Here is a 24877-nt window from a genome sequence, read left to right as displayed (position 1 = left end):
AAGTGCACACTTATGCTGGTTGCTCTACTGTGGTATCACTAATATGAAATAACTGAACCTTTTAGAGTGCTGCTGCTTAACAGTCGACGAACACTTGCTTAGACATGTATTGCATGTTGGCCAGAGCAACATATTTGTAAAGGAAATATTGACATTTTATATCTCCTCCTCGTCCCTACAGCTGGAACAGAACTCATTATTTGGTATTTCATTGATCTCACGCATCATATATAGGCCTAGGTAGAAACAATTAAGAGCCCACATAATTGCTATAGGTCACTTAGCAATTGTCAGCATTCGACTACAATTTAGTTTTAAATCATCCGTAGAGCCACCGATTCCTGTGTTCTTATGGAAAGCTTGTTATCGAGAGAAGAAGTCGTAAAAGTGCAGTGCTCTTAACGCAAATTTTACGCTTATCTTAGAGATCGTGCTGCTTCACTGGATCACTCTCTAATAGGATGGGTTCTACAACTAAAGTGTCCAACCAGTGAATTATGTACTACTTTATACCCTGCCTGCTTTAGAAATAATGAGAGCAATTATAGCGTTTCTGAACTTGCCCTCGATATGTTTTTCGAATGTGCTTTACAGCCTCAAATAGCAGCGAAACTTTTGGAGGAGCTTCTTAGGATATTGGAGAATTGGTCTGTGGTGATTTTTTGGCCAAAAGTGCAATGCGTGCAGCAATAATTGGGATTATTTAAAAGTTGCTTGCTCGTGTCGTGCACGCATGTTAAGGTTTCATACTCCGAAAACTCATAGCAAGGCAAAAGCGCGTAAGTACGAGTTACGTGTATCTTGACTAGCCAGACTTTCCATCTGTTAACGACAATAAAAACCCTAGCAATATTTCCAATTATGATACCCTGAGCATACTTCTCAATAATAACTAAGTAGAGTTACTGGAGAATATCTCACAAAAGATAAGATCTGAGGTGCACCCATTCTTAGGGATGCTTAGACCAAGGCCATAAAATAATGAATACCTAACACAGGAGTCACGGTTATCTACGCACGGTGGGGTATCTAATCAATTTAGCTAGCCAAAAACCGATTTTTAAAGCCCATCTGCAACGTCAACGGAGCTAGCCGCGCACATCTGAAGTTGTATAAAAATTGTGTGCAGTTCGATGTATTTTTGGGTTAAAAAGCAACATACCCTTCTAACCTAAATTCTTGTTCACTTGTTTAGCCTTAATCAAATCTAGTTACATTTTCTTTTAGGACAGGTAAATGTGTTTTTAATTTATATGTTAGATTTTTTATACTGCATGTTTTAACTGAGTTATTCTACTTGTAATACTACTCTTTTTCAATATTAATTTTTTTAAAAACCTTGCAAACAAAAAGATATATCTTATTTAATAATTTGGGAAAAATTTAAACAACGTGACATCAGGACGGACAAGGCGACAGCTGTTTCGATTATACCTTGTAAATCTCTTCAAAGCCTTTTCTCCCGGGAATGGGAGTCGAACCCGCACTCCTACGATAGTTGAAATGGTTATAAACGCATTCAACCTTTTTTCATAGATTTTGAATATGATGAGGACGAAGACATTGCTATTGATGTTGATACTAATGATGAATAATGATGTACCAAATTTGATTCAAATCGGTTAAGCCGTTTCCGAGATGATGGATATACAAAGAAAGATAAAAAAAAGGTGAGGTGGCAACCCTAAATGGCAACCCTACTTAAAAACGTCAAAAAAAAATGCGGAGTAAAATACCTTTCCTTCCATATTGGCAGATCTCATGTAATGTCAAAAAATGACTCCGGGTTCATCCGAAACCGGGGGCCCGAATCATAGAAATTCTGCGCGGAACACCGTGAATTTACTGTCAAATATTTCCTTTCATAACAATGAAGTGAGACAACCACTTTTTAAACAGAAATAATTGCTGTTTTAGTTTTGGCCAGCTAGATTGATCACATACCCCACCGTGCGACATTTAAAAGAGAAGCATGGTGCCAATCTCAAGATATGACGAGAATGACTTAGCTTTTCTTGAGTACTCAGTCTCAACTATAATACCAAAATATTGAAAATATATAACCTTAAACGCAGCTATAACAATTTTTTTTTATTCTATCCTTAAAATGCCCTCATAAAACTATTGACCATAAGAATTCGATATTAAAACGCAAAGGTATCTAAAGTGTATGGTATGGTATCGAAATGTTTTACTCTACTTCTAATTGTTTTCTGTGGAATTACCTCATTGCGCTGATACCGATACTATCATGGCGCTGAGCATGCTAACAGCTCACAAAATTTTGCACCATTACCCAGCACTAGTCAATTGTATAAAACGTACTAATCTAGTTAATCTAAATATATTTCTTTGTAAATAATCATATAAGTACGCATGCACGTAAATAGTTACGTATTTTGCGATTATTTGTAATAAAAAAAAAAAAAATTTGAGAAAAACAAAAACACTACTAAACTTTATTTAATACATTATCAACTAACCTGCCAAATTTGTTTGCTGCCTTCGCGCCACCAAGCGAACCAATAGCGCCGCCTATTAAGAAAATTGATACAACCGAGGACCAGAGTAATTCCAATCCAGCATCACTTAAATCAGCACCATAACTTTCTTTAAGGGTTTTACCACACCATGCCTTAATAATCTGTACCAAAAAAAAAGAAGTAATACATAATTAATACCAATAGATAAAAACAAGTAAGGAAGGCTAAGTTCGGGTGTAACCGAACACTACATGCTCAGCTGAGAGCTTTGGAGACAAAATAAGGAACAACCACCATGTAGGAAAATGAACGTAGGGAAACCCTGGAATGTGTTTGTATGACATGGGTATCAAATGGAAGGTATTAAGGAGTATTTTAAAAGGGAGTGGGCCATAGTTCCATAGGTGGACGCCTTTTCGCGATATCGGCATAAAGGTGGACCAGGGGTGACTCTAGAATGAGTTTGTACGATATGGGTATCGAATGAAAGGTGGTAATGAGTATTTTAAAAGGGAGTAGCCCTTAGTTGTATATGTGGTGTTTTCGAGATATCGACCAAAATGTGGACCAGGGTGACCCAGAACATCATCTGTCGGATACCGCTAATTTATTTATATATTGTAACGAGTATTAGTAGCACTAAGGGATACTATCATCACTAAGCCGATGCTAAGCAGTGACTTGTATGCACATCAAAAATTCAATCATTATGTCTACACATATGTAAGTTCACGCAGCGGAGAAGCAACGCACAACCACATTCATAAATCTGAGATACTCCCGAAAGTACGCAATGGTTGTGCAAGGGTCGCTCACACATACAAGCGCATGGGGTTTGAGAGAAGCTATAAAATCATGCATCTGTAGTTACAGCTGAGTAATTTTATAGCTGGTAACTAACTAGTAAATTCTGGAAATAGAAAAGCCTAGAAATATGCAACGAGGAAATCAGACAGTATAAAAGGCAGCAACAGTAGAGGTACGACAATCAGTTTGATTTAAGACACTATTTGGCGAGCAATAGTAGTGTTATTGTGAAGAACTTTAATAAAAGCCATTTTGCATTATTGAATAAAGGAGTTATTTATTCAACAGTTTAGTGATTCGAACGTTAGCAGAAGATTGCAAATATGCGGATTCAGTAAATTCGTTACAATTGGTGTCAGAAGAGGAATTGTTGAATAAATTCCGAAGTCTTCCAATACAACTTGGACATGGCAAAGTGGAGTGAATTGAAGATCCATCAACTGAAGGAGTTGGAGAGCCGTGGATTGAATACAACCGGCAATAAACTCGAACTTCAGGCACGACTACGTAAGGCAATGGAATTAGAGGGAATTAACGTGGAAGAGTATGTCTTTCCTCTTGATGGCGAGGAGACAACAAAAATTGAAGAGAAAAATGAAACATCGCAGACAGTTACGAGCACAGACTTGAACACGATTTTGGCTACAATATCTGCACAAACAACGACAGTAACATCCAACATGGAAGCACAGGAGGCACGCATTTCAGAAATGTCGTCGCAAATGTCATCTCAACTGGCAGAACAGAAGACAAGTACAGCATCCCAACTGGAATCACAGGAGACACGTATAACATCCAAGATGGAAGCACAAGAAACGCGTATTTCGGAAATGTCGACACAGATTACATCTAAGATTGAAGCACAAGAGGCACGAATATCCGAAATTTCGGTGCAAATTTCCGCACAGATATCATCGCAGATCTCTGCTCAACTGGAAGAGCAAGAAGTACGTATTTCCTCGAAGTTGGAGGCGCAAGATACAAAAATTGTATAACTCGAAGACAAAATTGATGCCGAGATTGAAACATTGAGAGGTCGTATACAGGAGTTGCAACTAAATCGCCCAGCAGTTTCAGCGAGTAATCCAAAGGTAAAAACACCATCCTTTGACGGTTCTCTTCCTTTTCAGGTGTTTAAGCTTCAGTTTGAGAAGACCGCAAGAGTGAACAACTGGAATGCTGAAGATAAAGTTGCAGCTCTATTCGTAGCATTGAAGGGGCCAGCAGCCAAAATCCTACAGACGATTCCCGAAGGAGAGCGGAACAACTATGAAGCATTGATGGCTGCTGTAGAACGACGTTACGGAAGCGAACATAGGAAACAGATCTACCAAATAGAATTGCAAAACCGCTACCAAAAATCTAACGAGACTTTGCAGGAGTTTGCTTCAGACATTGAAAGATTGGCTCATCTGGCAAATGCGGACGCACCCGTGGAATACACTGAAAGGGTAAAGATTCAGAGCTTTATAAATGGCATACTGGACGTTGAAACGAAGCGAGTTATATACGCAAACCCAAAGCCAACATTTGCAGAAACGGTATCCCATGCAGTGACTCAGGAAACAGCATCACTTTTGAGTAAGCCCGCATACAAAGCTCATCGCGTGGAAGTGGAAAGGCCAGACTGTGTAGACACAATTTTAGAAGCATTAAAAGGGGCGCAGCAGAAAAACGATGGTGCCGTCAAATGCTTTAAATGTGGAAAGCCTGGGTACATTGCACGTTATTGCAGTACCAATCCTAACAGTTCCAGCAATGTGGGTGGCCGTAAACGCAGAGCTGAAGGAGATGAGCAAATCTCCAAATCCACTCAATCGTTAAACTAAAGCGAGTCAGCCGCAAGGGACGACAGCTGGCTCCCTCAATTGAATGCCCCATAATCTCTATCTCGCAAATTGGAAGAAGGTCAAGCAATCTTACTGTCGGAGGACATGTGGATGGAAAGGAACGTTTACTGATTGTAGATACGGGTGCTTCCCATTCCATCATTCGAATAGATTTAGTCAACAAGAAGATAAGACCATTGCTTGGAGCAAGATTACGTACAGCCACGGGAGAGGACACCCAGGTAATTGGAGAAGTAGCATGTGAAGTAGCAATTGGGAACGCCACGGTACTACACAATTTTATAGTGGCAGAGATTGTTGATGAAATCATAATTGGAGTGGACTTCTTAATCGACCAAGGTATCAAGATCGATATGCAAAGCAAGACGATGCGATATAAGAACATGGATGTGCCACTTAATTTCGACTACGAGAGAGGCTACAGCAGTAAACGAGTGCTGGTGGAAGAGAGTCAGCAAATACCACCAAAATCCGAAGCAGTGATCTAGTCAAAGGTTGATGGAGATTGTGGGACAAACAAATTGTGGGTTGTCGAGGCTGCAAACAAATCAACACCGAACATACTTGTAGGAAAAACCCTGGCTATGACAAAACAAGATGGACGTATTCCGGTAAGAGTACTCAATGAGTTCAAGTCACCACTCAAACTGACAAAAGGAGCTATATTGGGAAAATGCCAAGAGGCTGAAATAGTTATTAACTGTGAACAGCTCCAGGAACACGTTTCAACTAGCAAGACTGATCTTTCAAATGACATCACGGCATGATGGACGGAGGGGCTAGATCAAGATTATCAGAGTAAGGCAAAGCAACTGTTCCTAAAGTACGCAAACATATTTGACCAGGATGGTTACAAACCAGGCCGCACTAATGTTGTGAAACATCAAATTGATACTGGAGACGCGGGGCCGATACGTCAAGCTCCTCGTAGTGTTCCACTGGCGAAGCGGGAAGTTGTGAGTAAAATCGTACAAGAAATGAGCGACAGCGTCGTCATCGAACCAGCTAGTCTATGGAGCTCACCGGTGGTACTTGTGAAGAAGAAGGATGGTAAAATGAGGTTTTGCGTGGACTACCGCAAGTTGAACGACGTCACGAAAAAGGATAGCTACCCATTGCCAAGAATTGACGATAGTCTGGACTCGCTATCTGGTACGAAATGGTTTTCCACACTGGACTTGAAAAGCGGCTATTGGCAAGTTGAGGTGAAGGAGGAAGATAAAGAGAAAACAGCCTTCAGTGTCGGCGATGGTCTTTGGCAATTTACAGTGATGCCTTTTGGACTTTGTAATGAACCAGCTACTTTTGAGAGACTCATGGACCAGGTACTGAAAGGACTACATTGGAAAACATGCTTGGTGTACCTGGACGACATCATCGTATTGGGCAAAAACTTTGATGAACATCTTAACAACTTGGAGGAAGTTTTCTAGAGAATAGCTGGCGCTGGTCTGAAACTAAGTCCCAAAAAGTGTTCGCTGTTTAAAAAGAAAGTAAATTATTTGGGTCACAAAGTAACGACAGAAGGTATCTGTACAGCGAATGAAAATATAGAGGCAGTAAAGGATTGGCCAAGACCACAGAACTTGCATGAATTAATAAGTTTCCCACATATTACCGCCGATTTGTACCAAACTTTTCCAGCATAGCCCATAGCCTCCATGAGCTTACAAGAAAAAATAAAGCTTTTGAATGGAAGAAGGAGCAAGAAGTGGCTTTCCAAACATTGAAGGAGCGTTTGTGCACTGCCCCAATGTTGGCATATGCGATTCCAGGAGCAACATTTATTCTAGACACAGATGCGAGTGGATATGCTATAGGAGGCGTTTTATCACAACTGGTCGATGGACAGGAGAAGGTAGTTGCATATTACAGCCGTTCGATAGGAAAACCAAAGAGGAACTATTGCGTTACACGGAGAGAGCTGTTGGCATTGGTAGAGTGCATTAAACATTTTCACAAATACCTCTACGGCCAGCGATTCCGCGTCAGGACAGATCACGCAGCGTTGAAATGGCTTCTGCAGTTCCATAATCCGGAAGGACAATTGGCACGGTGGATCGAGCGACCACAAAGCTATGACTTTTCCATTGAGCATCGAAAAGGTAGTACCCATGGAAATGCTGATGCAATGTCACGAAGACCATGTAGATTGGAATGCAAGCACTGTTCAAAGGCCGAGGCTAAACAAGACATTATATATGTCCGGCTAATGACTATAACGTATACCGATGAATGGGACAAGGAACAACTAAGAAAGTGTCAGCTAGAAGATACAGATCTGTCACATGTTATGCAAGGGCTCGAACTAAACGGAAGACCAAACAGAGAGGACATGTCAGCAGAGAGTCCCATTGCGAAGTCACATTGGGCACAGTGGAACAGTTTAGAATTGGTATCCGGTTGCCTTCATCGAGTATGGGAGAGTGAGAATGGTCAATGCAAGAAGAAACTGATAGTTGTTCCCAGAAAGAGGATTCCTGACGTGCTCAGCGAGCTGCATAATGGTCCAAGTGGAGGTTATCTTGGAATCACGAAGACGCTCGAGAAAATTAAGCAGAGATTCTATTGGGTTGGTTGCCGTCAGTCGGTCACCGAGTGGATTGCCAACTGCGAGGCTTGCAACAGAGCGAAAGGGCCCAAAACACGAAGTCATGGCCAGATGAAGCAGTATATTTCAGGTGCACCATTTGAAAGAATCGCCATGGATGTTGAAGGTCCATTTCCTACTAGCAACTGCGGAAACAAATACGTATTGGTGGTTATGGATTATTTCAGTAAATGGCCAGAGGTATACCCAATCCCAAACCAAGAAGCAGAAACAATAGCAGAAGTGGTTAAAAATGATTGGGTTGCAAGGTAAGGTGTACCAATGGAGTTACATTCTGACCAAGGCAAGAATTTTGAATCAGCTGTGTTCCAAGAAATGTGTAAGAAGTTGGGCATTCGAAAAACACGGACAACTGCATTGCATCCTCAGCCCAATGGTATGGTGGAACGTTTCAATAGAACATTGGAGGAGCATTTAAGGAAAGTAGTAGACAAGTACCATAAGGAGTGGGATACACACATATCATTATTCTTGATGGCTTACCGATCGGCAGTACATGAGACAACGGGCCAAACTCCCGCAAAGGTAATTTTTGGAATGACTGCCAGCTGATTTGAAGTATGGGATAGATGCCGATGAGGAGAGAAATGTCAAGAAAGCCACTGGTGTCTTGGAAGAAGAGCTGAGAGAGATACAAGATCTGGTAAGGCAACGAGCAAAGATTATGAGTGACAAGATGACAGCCAGGTACGATAAAGCAATTAATTCGGAAGGGTTTCAGGTAGGAGATTTGGTGCTGTTATACAACCTACAACGAAAAAAAGGTTTGTCCCCGAAATTGCAGTGTTATTGGGAAGGCCTATACAAAGTTGTAAAACGGATCAACGATGTAGTGTACCGCATACAAACCATTGGCAAACCACGAACCAAAATGAAAGTGGTTCATTTGGAAAGGCTGGCAGCGTTTAGATCGAGAGATTTGTCTGATCGGGGCGATCAAACTTAGGTGGAGGGCAGTGTAACGAATATTAGCAGCACTAAGGGATACTATTGTCTCTAAGCCGATGCTAAGCAGTGACTTGTATGCACATCAATAATTCAATCATTATGTCTACACATATGTACGTACACGCAGCGGAGAAGCAACGCACAACCACATGCATAAATCTGAGATACTCCCGAATGTATACAATGGTTGTGCAAGTGTCGCTCACACATACAAGCGCATGGGGTTTGAGAGAAACTATAAAATCATGCATCTGTAGTTACAGCTGAGTAATTTTATAGCTGATAACTAACTAGTAAGTTCTGGAAATAAAAAAGCCTAGAAATATGCAACGAGGAAATCAGACAGTATAAAAGGCAGCAACAGAAGAGGCACGACAATCAGTTTGATTTAAGACGCTATGTGGCGAGCAATAGTGGTGTTATTGTGAAGAACTTTAATAAAGGCCATTTTGTATTATTGAATAGTGGAGTTATTTATTCAACAGTTTAGTGATTCGAACGGTAGCAGTAGTTTGCAAATAAGCGGAATTCAGTAAATTCGTTACAATATGTAATACCACGAACAGTATTCCTGCCATGACTCCAAGGGCTTTTGATTTTGCCCTGCAGAACTTTTTCATTTTATTGTACTTAATATGGTGGGTGTCACACCCATTTTACAAAGTTTTTCCAAAGTTATATTTTGCGTCAAAAAACCAATCCAATTACCATGTTTCATACCTTTTTTCGTATTTGGTATATAATTATGGCATTTTTTTCATTTTTCGAAATTTTCGATATTGAAACAGTGGACGTGGTCATAGTCGGATTTCGCCCATTTTTAGTACCAAGATATAGTGAGTTCAGATAAGTACGTGAACTAAGTTTAGTAAAGATATATCGATTTTTGTGCAAGTTATCGTGTTAACGGCCTAGCGGAAGGACAGACGGTCGACTGTGTATAAAAACTTGGCGTGGCTTCAACCGATTTCGCCCATTTTCACAGAAAACAGTTATCGTCATAGAAGCTATGCCCTTACCAAATTTGTTAAAGGATTGGTAAATTTTTGTTCGGCTTATGGCATTAAAAGTATTCTAGACAAATTAAATGAAACAGGGCCTTTAGTGGGCGTGTTCGTCATCCGATTTTGCTATTTCATGATGATATCTTCAACGACTGCCAAATTACAGCTTGAAAAACTTTTAAATTACCTTCTTTTAAAAGTGGGCGGTGCCACGCCCGTTGTCCAAAATTTTCCTAATTTTCTATTCTGCGTCATAAGGTCAACCCACCTACCAAGTTTCATCGCTTTATCCGTGTTTGGTAATGAATTATCGCACTTTTTCGGTTTTTCGAAATTTTCGATATCGAAAAAGTGGGCGTGGTTATAGTCCGATTTCGTTCATTTTAAATAGCGATCTGAAATCAGTGCCCAGGAACACCAAATTTCATTAAGACACCTCAAAATTTACTCAAGTTATAGTGTTTGCGGACAGACGGACGGACATGGTTAAATGCAGTTCTTTTTACGCCCAGATCATTTTGATATATAGAAGTCTATATCTATCTCGATTAGTTTATGCCGCTACGGATTACCGTTATGCGAACAAAATTAATATACTCTGTGACCTCAGCTCACGTGAGTATAAAAATTATAAATGATGATTATCTAACAGCTACAATCACGATTATCGATTGTAGATTAATTGTCAACCCATCTTTAAGAGATCATTTCAACCCGAGATTAATGAATAAATAAGTCAAGTTTTCTACAATAATTATTTAATTATTGCTATATTGAATGCTAAATTGAATCAAACATTTTGCCAGCTTTGCTTATTCTCGTTCACTTGCCATTCCCTTTATTTTGCTTGCAAAACGATCATTCACTGTGCGAAACGGAAACCCGCAGTACTCATGGAATACCAGTTTCCCTTCAAAATCCGCTTGTCTAGCGCTTAAAGATCTGTGCAACTCATTCGTCGGCCTTGTGTTGTCGACACATGAGTTCAAGGTCTTAAGTGCGGTTTGCTATTTGAGAAAATAAACTTACGATTCTCAAGTGGTTTAAAGATTGACGAGCCGGACCCGTGCGCATCGTGCGCCACCAATGTAAAAGTCTCTTATCAAATATCAACAGAAATCAGCTGTTCTATCAATCAATTAAGCTACAGCTTGCGCTGCCGTCTGGCGTAAGTAGCAAATATCGGTAATGCAGTGCAAATATTCACAATAGTGCCATAGTACAAATAGATTTCTTTGTGTGCTCGTTTGTTTTTAACAATTTATTTTAATAAAATATAGCTAAACAAAAGCACTACGACCAAAATTGCCCAAAGCTCGCTAATAGCCCGAATCTCCATCTTTACAACCAAAACTTTATTTATAGATTTGGATTTCAAATAAGAGCGAAAAAGGGACTCGTACATAAAAACAGCAATTAGAAATAATATATATGATGGTGATGATTTCTTGCAAAAAGGATTGCTAACCTTTTCAGTGGTATGGGCTACAATGGTCGGGAAGACAGAAGGTGACATCTAGTCCCAGGACAGGTGTAAAGATACCTTCTCCTACTTTTCCAACGAGCTAAGAGCCATCGGTAAATATATTGACAGCACCCTGAACTGTGTGTTGTCTATTTTCTTATTCTTTTAGTGCGGAAATGCACGCCCGAAACAAAGGCTTTCAGAACTGACTGAGAAAGGGGGTTTTGGAATAAAATTCTGAGATAGATTATTCTACAACCCAATTCTGGATTGAGACGTTTTTGAATCTGCACCATAAATAGAGCGACCTTCTCCCAATTTATATTATAAAAGTTTGCATGGTATCGACAAAACTTGAATTGAAATAGGGGTCTACAGAGAAGCACATAATAATTTTTTGGAGTCGACCAGCATTAATCGTGATAACGATGAATCATAAACGAAATTTTTATACTCAGAGTGCTTTGCATACAGAGTATATTAATTTTGATTGGGTAACGGTTGGTTGTACAGGTATAAAGGAATCGAGATAGATATAGACTTCCATATATCAAAATCATCTGTATCGAAAAAAAATGTGATTGAGCCATGTCCGTCCGTCCGTCTGTCCGTTAACACGATAACTTAAGTAAGTATTGAGATATCTTCACCAAATTTGGTACACGAGCTTATCTGGACCCAGAGTAGATTGTTATTGAAAATGAGCGAAATCGGATGATAACCACGCCCACTTTTTATATATATAACATTTTGGAAACACAAAAAACCTGATCATTTAGTAAATAATACACCTAGAATGTTAAAATTTGACGTGTGGACTGATATTAAGACTCTTGACAAAAATTTGTTTAAAATGGGCGTGGCACCGCCCACTTGTGATAAAATCAATTTTACAAATATTATTAATCATAAATCAAAAATCGTTAAACCTATCATAACAAAATTCGGCAGAGAAAGAAAAATTAAAGAAATCGGTTAAGGACCACGCCCACTTATATATAAAATATTTTTAAAAGGGTCGTGGACGAATAAAATAAGCCATATCTTTGGAAAAGAGCTATCAATGGTATTTCATTTCCCAAGTGTATTTTTAACAGTAAATAGGAAAAACTTCAAATTAAAAAAAATGGGCGTGGCACCGCCCCTTTTATGGCTAAGCAATTTTCCTTGTTTCGGGAGCCATAACTCGAAGAAAACCTAACGGATTGTAATAAAATTTGGTACAAGAATTTTCCTTACAGCAGGAAATATTTTTAGAAAAATTGGACGAGATCAGTTAAAGACCACGCCCACTTTTATATAAAAGATTTTTAAAAGGGTCGTAGACGAAAATAATAAGCTATATCTTAACGAAAAAGAGCTTTCTATCAATAGAATTTCACTTTCTAAATTGAATTATAACATTAAATTGGAAAATATAAAAATTTTTTAAAATTGGTGTGGCACCGCCCCTTTTATGACTAAGCAATTTTCTATGTTTCGGGAGTCATAACTCGAAGAAAAATTAACATATCGTAATGAAATTGTGTACATATATATATTTTCCTTATAGCAGAAAATATTTCTAGTAAAATTGGACGGAATCGGTTAAAGACCACGGCAACTGAGACATAAAACAAGTTTAAAAGGGTCGTAGACTAGAATAATAAGCTATAACTTAGCAAAAAATAGTTTTGAATCAATGATATTTCACTTATCAAGTTTTATTGTAAGAGGAAATGGGGAGACATTTTTTTTTTAAACGGGCGGTGCCACGTGTTATGTAGAAAAGTAATTTATCTGAAATGAAATGTACAACTGAAGCTCACGCTGAGTATATAATGTTCGGTTACACCCGAACTTAGACACCTTTACTTGTTTTAAATTAACAAAACATTTTTCTTACCTTTGCCGGCGCATTTATGACGCCTATACAATAGCCACATGGAACTGCGGAGCCTAAAGTGGCGGCGAAGCTAACTAATGCTAATAAGGCACTCCATTTTTGTTTCTGTAAAGATATAGATGAAAAAATTCGTGAGAAGGAGTGCAACAAAAATGCGATTAAAATATATTGGGGGTCTGTTTGAGAGTTTTTTTCGTTAGCGTAATTAAGTACATATATAAATATGTATCACTGATAAGGAATTTTTATTAAAAATCTATTATGAAAATATGAATTAATATAAAAGATTGTCGCTAGCACGTTTTAACTGTTTGTCTGTCCCTTGGGGTCCATTTGACCCCAGGCCACTTTAATTTGTTATAATTATTTTTCCTGAATTGTCACGTATTCCAGCTTCTAGGACATCCTTGAAACCCCAATTATTAACGCTTTCGGAATTATTGGAACCCTACAATTCCCCCCCATAATTCCCTAAAGCCTTATAGTTTGACTTAAAGTCTAAACTCACACTTGTTGTCCTCACTGACCCCAAGGGTTTTTGAGGAAATATAGGTCTAGTTATTTATCATTCCTTAAAAAAACGCCATTTATTAATAAAAATAAACACAAAATTAGTGGCATAAATTTAGATTTCGAAACGAATGGCACACGCCGCTTATCCCTTACAGATATTGGCGTTCGCCGGACATTCTACAAGTAGAAATAGTTTGCAGCGTTTCGTAGTGCTCCAATTAGGCAGCAACATTTATTTATTTATTTTATTTATTACGACTCTTAGAGCCTAGATCAATACTTAAAAATATTATTGCATTAATTAACAACATAATACATACCCAGCCAGCATTTTTTGAAAATTTTGATCAAAAAATATCATACCCCAAGATGATTAAAAACGTTCAAATTTAAAAGCATTTTCTCTTCGAAAATTAACGTAACGTCGGGAGAAAAATGTACCATGAATGTGATTATTCTTGAATAATAATTTATGATTCCTATTTCGAAACGCTTTTTATTCATATTTGATATCATTGTAACCCACACAGCATTTAGATGATAAATTTTTGAACTTTCCTTCATATCAATCCAATTTGACTACTGAAAATCATTTTTCGATCACTTTTTAAAATAATTTTCGAATAACTTTGATGAATAAATTTTTAGATTTTATAAAAATGAACATAGAGAATATTAAAACTTGTTTGCTTTTGATGATCAATAACTGAGAACAATTTTTCAATCACAATTTGGAATCATTTTTGAATTTAATTTCTTTAACTTCGGTGATCAAAAATTTAAAATCATTTTTCAATCAACTTTCTTAATATTTGCAGACTACCTTTCTTGAATAAATGATGAGTTTTTTACTTGTTAAAACTATACTTCTCATTGAAAATTTGATTTTTCTTCATTAGCTCACAATTTTTCAATCATAAGATCCAAAAAAATTACAAATATACAACACATATTCAAGACTAAAAGTAATATAAGTGCTGCTGCTAACTTAAGATGTCTTCTAGCATTTCTCTAGATGCGGCTTCCCAGAAAAGACATACTGGATGGAATCGATGTACGGAAGTTGTAAGCTGTTTAACCGCTGGTAAGTTAAGCTTGATCAACACGCCTGGACCCGGCTTCAACATCCTCCATGATCTATGATTGTCGAAAACATCTAGTTATATTTAAAGAATGATATGAGACACAGTAAAATCGTGATTTTTAAAGTGACATCGTTACCATGATCTAAGATGATGATCATAGATGATGTTGGATGTTATAGTCGTGTGAGTGTACAACGGTCAAGTTAATTACTACCTGCGGTTCAAAAAGCTTACTTCCGAGCTTCCAGATGCTTTCACCCCCTGATGAAATATGATCTTTATATAGTATTTAGTTATGTATTAAATATGATGGAAAAATGAATCACCATCTTATTCACAAATGATTCCAAACCATCATATAATACGATTGAAAATTGTTCTTAAATGTGATCAAAAAATGACTGTGAAAAGTAATCAAATGTTATTCCAAAAGAAGTAAAGTACAATCTTCCAGTAATATCAAGTATGATAAAAAGATGAATAAAAAGTGTTTCGAAATATGAATCATAAATGATTATTCAAGAATAATCACATTTATGGTACATTTTTCTCCCGACGATACGTTAATTTTGGAAACAGAAAATGCTTTTAAATTTGAACGTTTTTAATCATCTTGGGGTATGATATTTGAATATTTTTTTATCAAAATTTTCAAAAAATGCTGGCTGGGAAAATTGAGCTTTAATAGTTTTAGAGCAATATTTGACTGCTTTTCACAGTCAATTTCTAATCATATTCGTGAACATATTTCAATCGTTTTGGTTTAGATTTTTGAATCATTTTTGAATGCCATTATAATGCATTTATTCATCATATCTCATTCAAAATATGATACTACATAATAATCTTATTTCATAAGGGAAGGAAAGTATGCGAAAGTGAGCTATTCGAACCACAGCTAACTTGCAAACAAACTTGACCGATATACACCTGCGACTACAACATCCAACATCAGCATTATCGCCTGTATCTTGAAATACGGATACGATACGGGATGTTGAAGCCGTATCCAGGTACGTCAAGATAGTTTCACTTACCTGGGGTTCAAATAGCTCACAACCTATGTATTGTCCAATCCCACACAGCATTTAGATGATACATTTTTGAACTTTCCTTCATATCAATACAATTTGACTACTCCTTGCGAATAAATACTAAGTTTTCATACAGTTGAACAAAATAAATAATAAAATAAGATTACTTTTAATGATCAAAAACTGAAAATCATTTTTCGATCACTTTTTGAAATAATTTTCGAATAACTTTGATGAATAAATTTTAAGATTTTATAAAAATGAACATAGAGAATAAAAAAACTTGTTTGCTTTTGATGGTCAATAACTGAGAACAATTTTTCAATCACAATTTGGAATCATTTTTGAATTGAATTTCTTTAACTTCGGTGATCAAAAATTTAAAATCATTTTTCAATCAACTTTCTTAATATTTGCAGACTACCTTTCTTGAATAAATGATGAATTTTTTATTTGTTAAAACTATACTTCTCATTGAAAATTTGATTTTTCTTCATTAGCTCACAATTTTTCAATCATAAAATCCAAAAAAATTACAAATATACAACACATATTCAAGACTAAAAGTAATATAAGTGCTTCTGCTAACCTAAGATGTCTTCTAGCATTTCTCTAGATGCGGCTTCCCAGAAAAGACATACTGGATGGAACCGATGTACGGAAGTTGTAAGCTGTTTAACCGCCGGTAAGTTAAGCTTGATCGATACGCCTGGACCCGGCTTCAACATCCTCCATGAGCTATGATTGTCGAAAACATCTAGTTATATTTAAAGAATGATATGATATATAGTAAAATCGTGATTTTTCAAGTGACATCGTTACCATGATCTAAGATGATGATCATAGATGATGTTGGATGTTGTAGTCGTGTGTGTGTACAACGGTCAAGTTAATTACTACCTGCGGTTCAAAAAGCTTACTTCCGAGCTTCCAAATGCTTTCACCCCCTGATGAAATATGATCTTTATATAGTATTTAGTTATGTATTAAATATGATGGAAAAATGAATCACAATCTTATTCACAAATGATTCCAAACCATCATATAATATGATTGAAAATTATTCTTAAATGTGATCAAAAAATGACTGTGAAAAGTAATCAAATGTTATTCCAAAAGAAGTAAAGTACAATCTTCCAGTAATATCAAGTATGATAAAAAGATGAATAAAAATTATTTCGAAATATGATTCATAAATGATTATTCAAGAATAATCACATTAATGGTACATTTTTCTCCCGACGATACGTTAATTTTCGAACAGAAAACGCTTTTAAATTTGAACGTTTTTAATCATCTTGGGTATGATATTTGAATATATTTTTATCAAAATTTTCAAAAAATGCTGGCTGGGATCATTATGTATTTTCTGGGAAGTTGAAGGCGAGAAATAGTTGGGGAAATCTTCGTTCACGAGCAGCATTACATTATTTTTGTCTTGAAGAATATCTTTTGCATAAATAATAAAATTTTTATATATTTTTTCTTAGCTTCATGATTGAAAAAATATGTGTATGTGAAAAAAATTAAATTTTTCAAGAAAAGTATAATTTCAACAAGTATAAAATTCATTATTCAGTCAACAAATTCAAAAGATTCAGAAAGTGGAATGAAAAATGATTATAAATTTTTGATCACCTAAAGTAAACACATTTGATTCAAATATAATTCCAAAATGTGATTGAAAAACTATATTCAGTTTTTGATCATCAAAAATCGTTTTGTTGGTTTTTATGAAATATTAAAATTTAGTCATTAAAGAACTTCAAAAATTATTCCAAAAAGTGATCGAAAAATGCTTTTTAGTTTTTCATCATCAAAAGTATTCATATTTGATTATTTCTTTTGTTCAATTGTATGATAACTCATTATTTAGTCAGAAAGAGTAATCAAATTGTATTGATATGTAGGGAAATTCAAAATTTAATCACCTAAATGCTGAGTGGGTATGAGATCGAACTTGAATTTGTATTTAAATTTGAAACATGAATTTGAATTTGTATTTGAAACATGTAACACAAATCCATTCGAATCCCAATATGTATTTTATATTCATTGATTTCGCGTGAGCATATTAATCTTTTCTTAAATAAGTTATTATCACAATTCCTAATATTTGCAGGTAATTCGTTGAAACATTTTAACCCTTTTTAAAAAAGACTATTTTTTTTTCAAACTCCGTTTTGTAATTATGTAATTTAAAATCATTTCTCTGCCTCGTATTTCTGACATGAACTCAGCAGTTAAATTTAATATTTGTTTTTAGATAATCACGCAAATTTCCAGTTTTTATGTTGTATATAAACTTCATACTGTGGAAAAATATTTGCTGTTTTACGCTCATCCAATTCAAACTTTGTAGCATATCTTTAATGGAGGTATCAAAACGTTTACCTAATATAAAGCGTATAGCTTTATTCTGCATTTTTTAAGCAGTGACTTGTATGCACATCAACAAATGAATCATTATGTCTATATGTCCATACAAGCAGCGGAGAGAAAACGCACAAACACACACGCGCATATGAGAAGCTATACACGTGCATCTGTAGTTATAATATTATAGTAGATAGGTAGGTGAAATGGCTGCGACCCTGGCCGCCCAAGTAGCTATTTAAAGCCGTTTTGATGCCATGTAACTCGTCTAAAAACCTACGGAATGTTACGGTCAATGTATTACAACCAGCCAGAGTTGTTGATAAAATTAAGAATATTCGGGATTGCTATCACAGATATCCCTCTGAGGTTTTCTAGAAACGGGGTTCCAAGGAACCTTAGCTTGGCTCTAGTTAGAGCCGGGCATTTACACTATAGTAGATAACTAACTAGTAAATTCTAGAAATGGAAGCGCCTAGAAGTATGCGAACGAGAAATCACAGAGTATAAAATGCAGCAACAGTAGAGGCACGAATCAGTTTGATTTAAGACGCAATCTGGCGAGCAGTAGTAGTGTTATTCTGAAGTACTTTAATAAAGGCCATTTTGCATTATTGAATAGTGGAGTTATTTATTCAACAGTTTAGTGATTCGAACGTTAGCAGAAGGTTGCAAATAAGGGGAATTGCAGTAAATTCGTTACAATATGAAGTATGGCTCAATTATGGATCTATATACTTTTGCTTTATAATAACTACTCAAGTTTCTACAGGTTCTTTGAATGAAATAAATTTTGTTAGATATTTTTCCTGTTATATAATCAACATGGCAATCAAATTTTAGTTTACAATCTATTTGAATGCCGAGATATTTAATCGTCTGCACCTTTTAAATTTTAGTATTATTTCTTTTAATAGTTTCAAAATGAGCAATATCCTTCCTTGTTATATTTAGTTTTTTCAATATTAATTTTTAGTCCGTTACCACACAGCCAAATATAGAGAGCATCTAAATCACTTTGTAATTTTTCTCTTATTTCATGTTCGTTCCTAACATTTATGGAAATTAGTGCATCATCCGCGAATAGTTTTATGGTACTGAATTTCAATATAGACTTAACATCATTAATATAAATACTAAATAAAATTGGAGCTAACACAGAGCCTTGCGGTAAACCAATCTTAACGTGAACTTCGTCTGACAATGCTGAACCAATTATTGTTCTTTGCTTACGATTTGTTAAGAAATTCTCAAACCAGTCTAATTCAATGTCTTTAATACCAATGCTTCATAATTTTTCTAATAATATTTTCTGATCGATAGTTTCAAAGGCTCTTTTGTGATCAATGAATACTGCAATGATCGACTTTTTGTTATTAAGTTCTTCTTTCCATTCAGCTATGACCATGTTTAAAGCTGTCTCGCAAGAATGATTCTGCCGAAATCCTGACTGCTGAGGTATAAGTATCTTATTATTTTCTAAATATTGAACTAATTGATTTTTAACTACCAGCTCTAAAATTTTCACATCACTGGACCTAAATAATATTACGTCTTTCACAACACCATCTGATAACAATTTTTCCCCTCTTTTGGCTTTAAATTTACTGACAATTTTTACGACGTCATCCGTGCTAACTTGGTCATATTTGAAGACACAATTAGTTAGACTAGGTATATTGGCATCTCTATCAAATACTTCTATATTACTAGAAATGTATTGAATGCTATCTACAAAACATTTATTTAAATTGTTGGCAATTTTGGATTCATTATCATATATTAAACAATTTATTATTATTTTATTGATAGATATAGTTTCCCTTCCCATACTTATTGCCTGTTTCAAATGTTTGCACATCATTTTACTATCATAGCTATTACTATTTATTTTATGTTCCATATGTTTGATTTTTTTAATTTTGACAAGCTCTTTGTATTTTTTTTTTTTTTTTTTGAATGTTTCTGTACTCATCCCATTCTCCTGAAGTTTGCGCAAGTTTATACAGTTCATATTTATATTTATTCATATTGGCTAACTCATTGTCATACCATTTATTCATTAATTTTAATTGAACTACTTTTTCATAAGTTAGATTTTGCATAACACTCAAAATATTGGTATTAGTGATAGAAACTTTACTATCCAAACTTACTCTGTCAAAATTGCTAAAATCACATATGCGCAATTGATTTGTAAGTGATTCAATATTATAGTACTCGCATGACGTAATTTTTATAGGTCTCCTCAACATCGATCATATTGTAAAAGAATGCATGTATGTGTAGAAACCAGCTGATCCAGAGTATCGACGCCGCCTTTATATTGGTTGTAGGCCAAGATAATGAAAGGCTTATTTTTTGTTCGGAATCAACCTCTGAAGTGTGATGCAAAGTAGATGGAATGATAACAATTTTTCCGTTTTTTTGGAATCTAACTAACGAAAGTCAGATCTTTGTTGAAGCAAAAGTTGCTAGTTTCTGCCTGTCTTCCCTTTACTGCTAAAATCTCTTTGGGTATATCTGCCTTATTCTTCCACGTTGTTGCTACAATAGTAGTGTTTTGTGTTAGCATTTGCTCAGCTAACTCAACACTTATGAAAAAACTATCAATTGGTAAACTTAGACCTATAAAAAGTATATGAGAAGAGAATAAGCCAATATATAAGATATCAGCCGAAATCAACACTTAACTTTTCGAAGCCACGGCCCAGTTATTCTGTTTACTAGGGACATTGCGTAGTTTTGTGCTCTGTCTGTATTTGGTTTACGACCAATATATATTCCGTCTTTCATTGGATAATTGTTTGTTGTGTCACAGCACCAAAATATTTTGATACCGTACTTCCTTGGTTTTGATGGTAGGTATTGACGGAACGAGCAACGCAGTCGAGTGGTCACCAGCTGCTCATCTACAGTTGAATAGGCAGAAGGTTTATATATGTCTTTTAGACGAGCCTGAAACATATCCCAAATATCTCGAACAACACCAATTTATCGGAAGCAAGTCTCTCTTGTGGTATGCGAAAATCGACGAATCGTATAAATAGCAGTTTGTAACCAAGACAAGACATGGGCTCCACATGTTGCTTGTAGTTATTGTAAAAGATGTTTGGAAGGAAAGCAAATTTTATTTAAATATTAAATTAAATAAAGTAGACATATTGATTTCTCTTTCTATATTTTAGGTTGGTATCGAGGGGAGAAAAGATCTATGAAATTTGCAACACCAAGAATCTGGCGAGAACCAAAAGACCACTTTAAAGACTGCTACTTTTGCATTGTGATTCCGAGTAAAAGACATAGAGGTAAAAATGCAAAACCTATCGAATATCCTGATCTTGATTCTTCTTCTGCTCAGGTCACACACGATCTGACACGACCAGCACCAGAGCCACCGAAAAAATTATCGCAGAGAAGTGGATAATATATTAGTTCTTATAACAGCAATGCCGATAAAAACTTTTTACCGACACCAGAACAACCAACAAAACATCGTTTCATCACTACTGAAGATTTTAATGATTTGATTAGATTTAAATTTACCAAAAAGTAAAGCAGAGCTTTTAGGCTCTTCTTCGAACAACGTTATCAAGGCCAATATATTGAAAACACTATACTTCGGGCTTATTGAGGGATAGTACCTATGAACATAAAAGAAAAAGTAAAAGGGTACACTTTCAAATCATTTTCCACTTTTTTTTTAAGTTATTTCGATATTAAAACTTAATAAAAATATTTATTTGAATTGTTCATTGTCAAGTAAAAATTAAAACCACAGATTTTTTAAAATTTCCTTCAAGCGGTTTCCTAAATAGGAAAGCAAACTTTTTCATGCCATATATTTTTTTTTCGCTATTCTTCGCTGAGTCACTGGGCTGCATCGAGTACTCCATGCACGTCCATTCTTACCATTTAGTTGATTGGCATAAGTTTCTAATGCAGTCTGAAAACACTTCCTTAATATCTTGAGGCACATCTTCACTGAAAACATAAATTTTTTACTATAGCGGCGGTAGCCATTACTGAATTATATGTTTTCACTTCAAACCCAAACACTAAAATGGCGTTAGCAAGGCGTGAAAAGAAGAAAAATCACATTTCGGGGAATCCCCGTTAAATTTTAAAATTAAAATGACCAGTATTTAAACAGATTCCTTTTATTTCGTATTGATATTTCATTGTGGTCCTGTTGACCCCAAGAGACAGCGAACGTGATTTCATGCATGGGACAGACAAACGGTTAAATATGTATCTACTCTCATACATATGTTTATACGAGGGTACTGAAAAAGTTTGGTTGATAGACAGGTCTCACGAATTATGTACCCATCATGTGGATGAGGTAATTCGCGAATTACTTCTAGTTTGTCAAAAGTGTATGGATGAATGGATTAACTTAAACAGATTGTCACAAATCGGCTAAGAACCCACTGAATCACTACAGTAATTACTTATAAGTTCGTGAATAAATATATAATCATTGGGCTGGCTTCAGGTTATCGTGCAGAATGATGTAAACGATTTTCCTTAAGTACTACATACACCTCGCTTGGAATGAGCTTTGTACTTAAAGGAGCACTTCAGAAACCTAAAAGATAAATCAATCTGTCTCTGTCCACATTCTTCATCTCTGAAAATTGGAAAATGTCGAGGGTGGTGCCGCTACTAAGATCTTGGAATGCAGCTAACGCAGGAGACTCATATCATCCGATATCTCCTCAATCGGGGTCCGCAAGCATTGGCACAGTTCAGGAACGTACCATCAAACCCCAGAAAATTAAATAAGGCGTGCCATCGAGTGGTGCCCTATTCCCACTTTTCCTTAATTTTTATACATTGAAGCTCACCTTCTCACCAGAAGCATTTACAGGTCCTGGCAAAAATACTCGGTGTATCCTTCGATCAGGACCTACATTTTAGCGAGCATGCAGCAACCATTGTAAATAAAGTTCAGAGCAGTAACAAAATCCAGAAGTCCCTCGCTGGCAGCACTTGGGGCAAAAGACAAATAAACGCTACCTATAAAGCAATTGGCCAGCCACGTGTACGCTAAGCGCCTCCGATATGGTCACCGAGCCTAAAAGAAACACACTCGCTAAAACTGCAGGTCTGTCAAAAAACCGCGCTCAGAACTGCCACGGGATGTCTTCTTATGTCTCCAGAGCACCATCTATAAAAGAAAGAATTAAATGCTGAACAAAAAGTTTCTGAGAAGCCTGGGCACTGCTAAAACAACAATAAAAAACATTACGCCATTTGTACGCAGTAATATAAAAGCCATTAAAAGAAAGCTTTATATTTGCACAACTTCTTCAACCCAAAAGTTCCTCACGGAACTAGGGCAAGGGAGGGTGAGATGGCTAAGAAGGCTCAACGTGGTCATACCAAATCGTTCCCGAGATGTTCAGGCTAGTACTTTAATGATAGTAGTCACCAGAAAGTACCGGATATATATCCGGCAAAGGACCATCAACACCGATAACACTCCGTTAAACCTTCGGGGAGTGTCCTTATCCATAAAACCATAACACCAACAACGGTACCACGGACGCCGTATCTGCCAATTTTATAAAAGTTGTGCCTGTATTCCCGATGAGCTTATCAAACATCCCCCCTATGTGCATAGCCAAAATAAATTGGGGATAATTCGGTCATATAGGCACAAACATCTACGAGCAGAAAAATAGCAGTGACAATTCTTGGCAAGCTTCATCAATTGAGAAGTTTCGTGCGAAAATTGTTCAAGGTTCGATGTTCGATGTGCGTAATACGTCTCACTAGAAAGAACAGGCCCAGTTTAAAGTTTACACCAAATTGTGATTTTATATCCCTTAAACTGACTTCGTGATATCAAAAAAATAATCGTACATTGTGTACCTGAAATTGAACATTGCAGGGCTATCCAAACATGGATATAAGGACGAAACATACTATTGTAGTAACGATACCTGCACTTCCAAGTAGCATCGAAAAAACGTATCGATACGTACTAACTTTCGCAGCGAAAGTATCGATTGTTACTTATATTGGTATTTTTTTTTGTAATACATACTTAATTTTTATACATTGAAGCGCAGTAGACGCCCTGGAAGAGAATAGCTTAAGCTGCAACCGTGTTAACTTTTATATTGACTGTCAAGCAGCAATTAAGGGAATAATCTCGCATAGCACAGCATTTAAATGCGTGATAGAGTGTAGGCAGTCTCTGGAGAGAATCGGGACAGGGAGAAGCATACATCTATATTGGGTCCCAGGGCATATGGGAATAGATGGGAATGAAAAAGCGGACGAACTAGCTAAAAAGGGCGCATCCCTTGAAGCTTGCTCCGTAGACGTCCCAATTAGACTGGGCGAGATTAAGCGAAGGCGAGAGGTGCACATGATCGACCAAGCGGGAAAAGCGAGGGTTAAAGCGCGGGGCTGTAAAGTGTCGAAGATTATGTGTAGGTCTTACAACCTTAGACTAACAAAGTTGCTTCTATCATTAAAAAGAGAGGACTGTAGACGGGTATTCTGACTGAACACTGCCTTCTGGCGTCGCATGCCTTTAAATTAGGCTTGGTCAGTGATAGCAGATGTAGGAAGTGCGGGTTGGAGGAGGAAACGATCGAGCATGTTCTGTGCTCGTTCCCTGCACTTGCCAGGCTAAGACTCCAACTATTAGGAGTGATACAGCTGTCAGATCTAGAAGCATCAAGTGGCTTAAGTCCTAGGAAGCTTCTAGTATTTGCCAAGAGGACGGAGTTATTTTATAGGGTTTTTCAGTTTGGTCGTTAAAACAAACTTCTGGTAACACTACGGACTCAATCAGTC

At 36.4% G+C, this 24877-nt stretch overlaps 1 protein-coding gene and 1 long non-coding RNA gene across 2 annotated transcripts in view; one reads left to right on the top strand and one right to left on the bottom strand.

Annotated features, from left to right (window-relative positions):
• The window catches only part of LOC137245173 (uncharacterized), a 40544-nt gene extending 18799 nt beyond the window's left edge, over positions 1 to 21745 (top strand). The window contains exons 2-3 of the long non-coding RNA XR_010951263.1: positions 21250 to 21369; positions 21423 to 21745. This is a non-coding gene — a long non-coding RNA (uncharacterized lncRNA). The remainder of the gene's footprint in view (positions 1 to 21249; positions 21370 to 21422) is intronic.
• sut1 (sugar transporter 1) overlaps positions 1 to 24877 on the bottom strand; it is a 71333-nt gene that overhangs the window by 19302 nt on the left and 27154 nt on the right. Inside the window, exons 2-3 of the mRNA XM_067775414.1 lie at positions 13054 to 13158; positions 2484 to 2644 (exon numbers count right to left, since the gene is read on the bottom strand). Of these exons, the coding sequence (XP_067631515.1) occupies positions 2484 to 2644; positions 13054 to 13158 (266 nt within the window). The remainder of the gene's footprint in view (positions 1 to 2483; positions 2645 to 13053; positions 13159 to 24877) is intronic.

Source organism: Eurosta solidaginis, chromosome 3, assembly GCF_040869045.1.
Source record: "Eurosta solidaginis isolate ZX-2024a chromosome 3, ASM4086904v1, whole genome shotgun sequence".
Taxonomy (NCBI): Eukaryota; Metazoa; Arthropoda; class Insecta; order Diptera; family Tephritidae; genus Eurosta; species Eurosta solidaginis.
The sequence above is the reverse complement of the archived record's forward strand: the minus strand, read 5'-3'. Positions and strand labels throughout refer to the sequence as shown.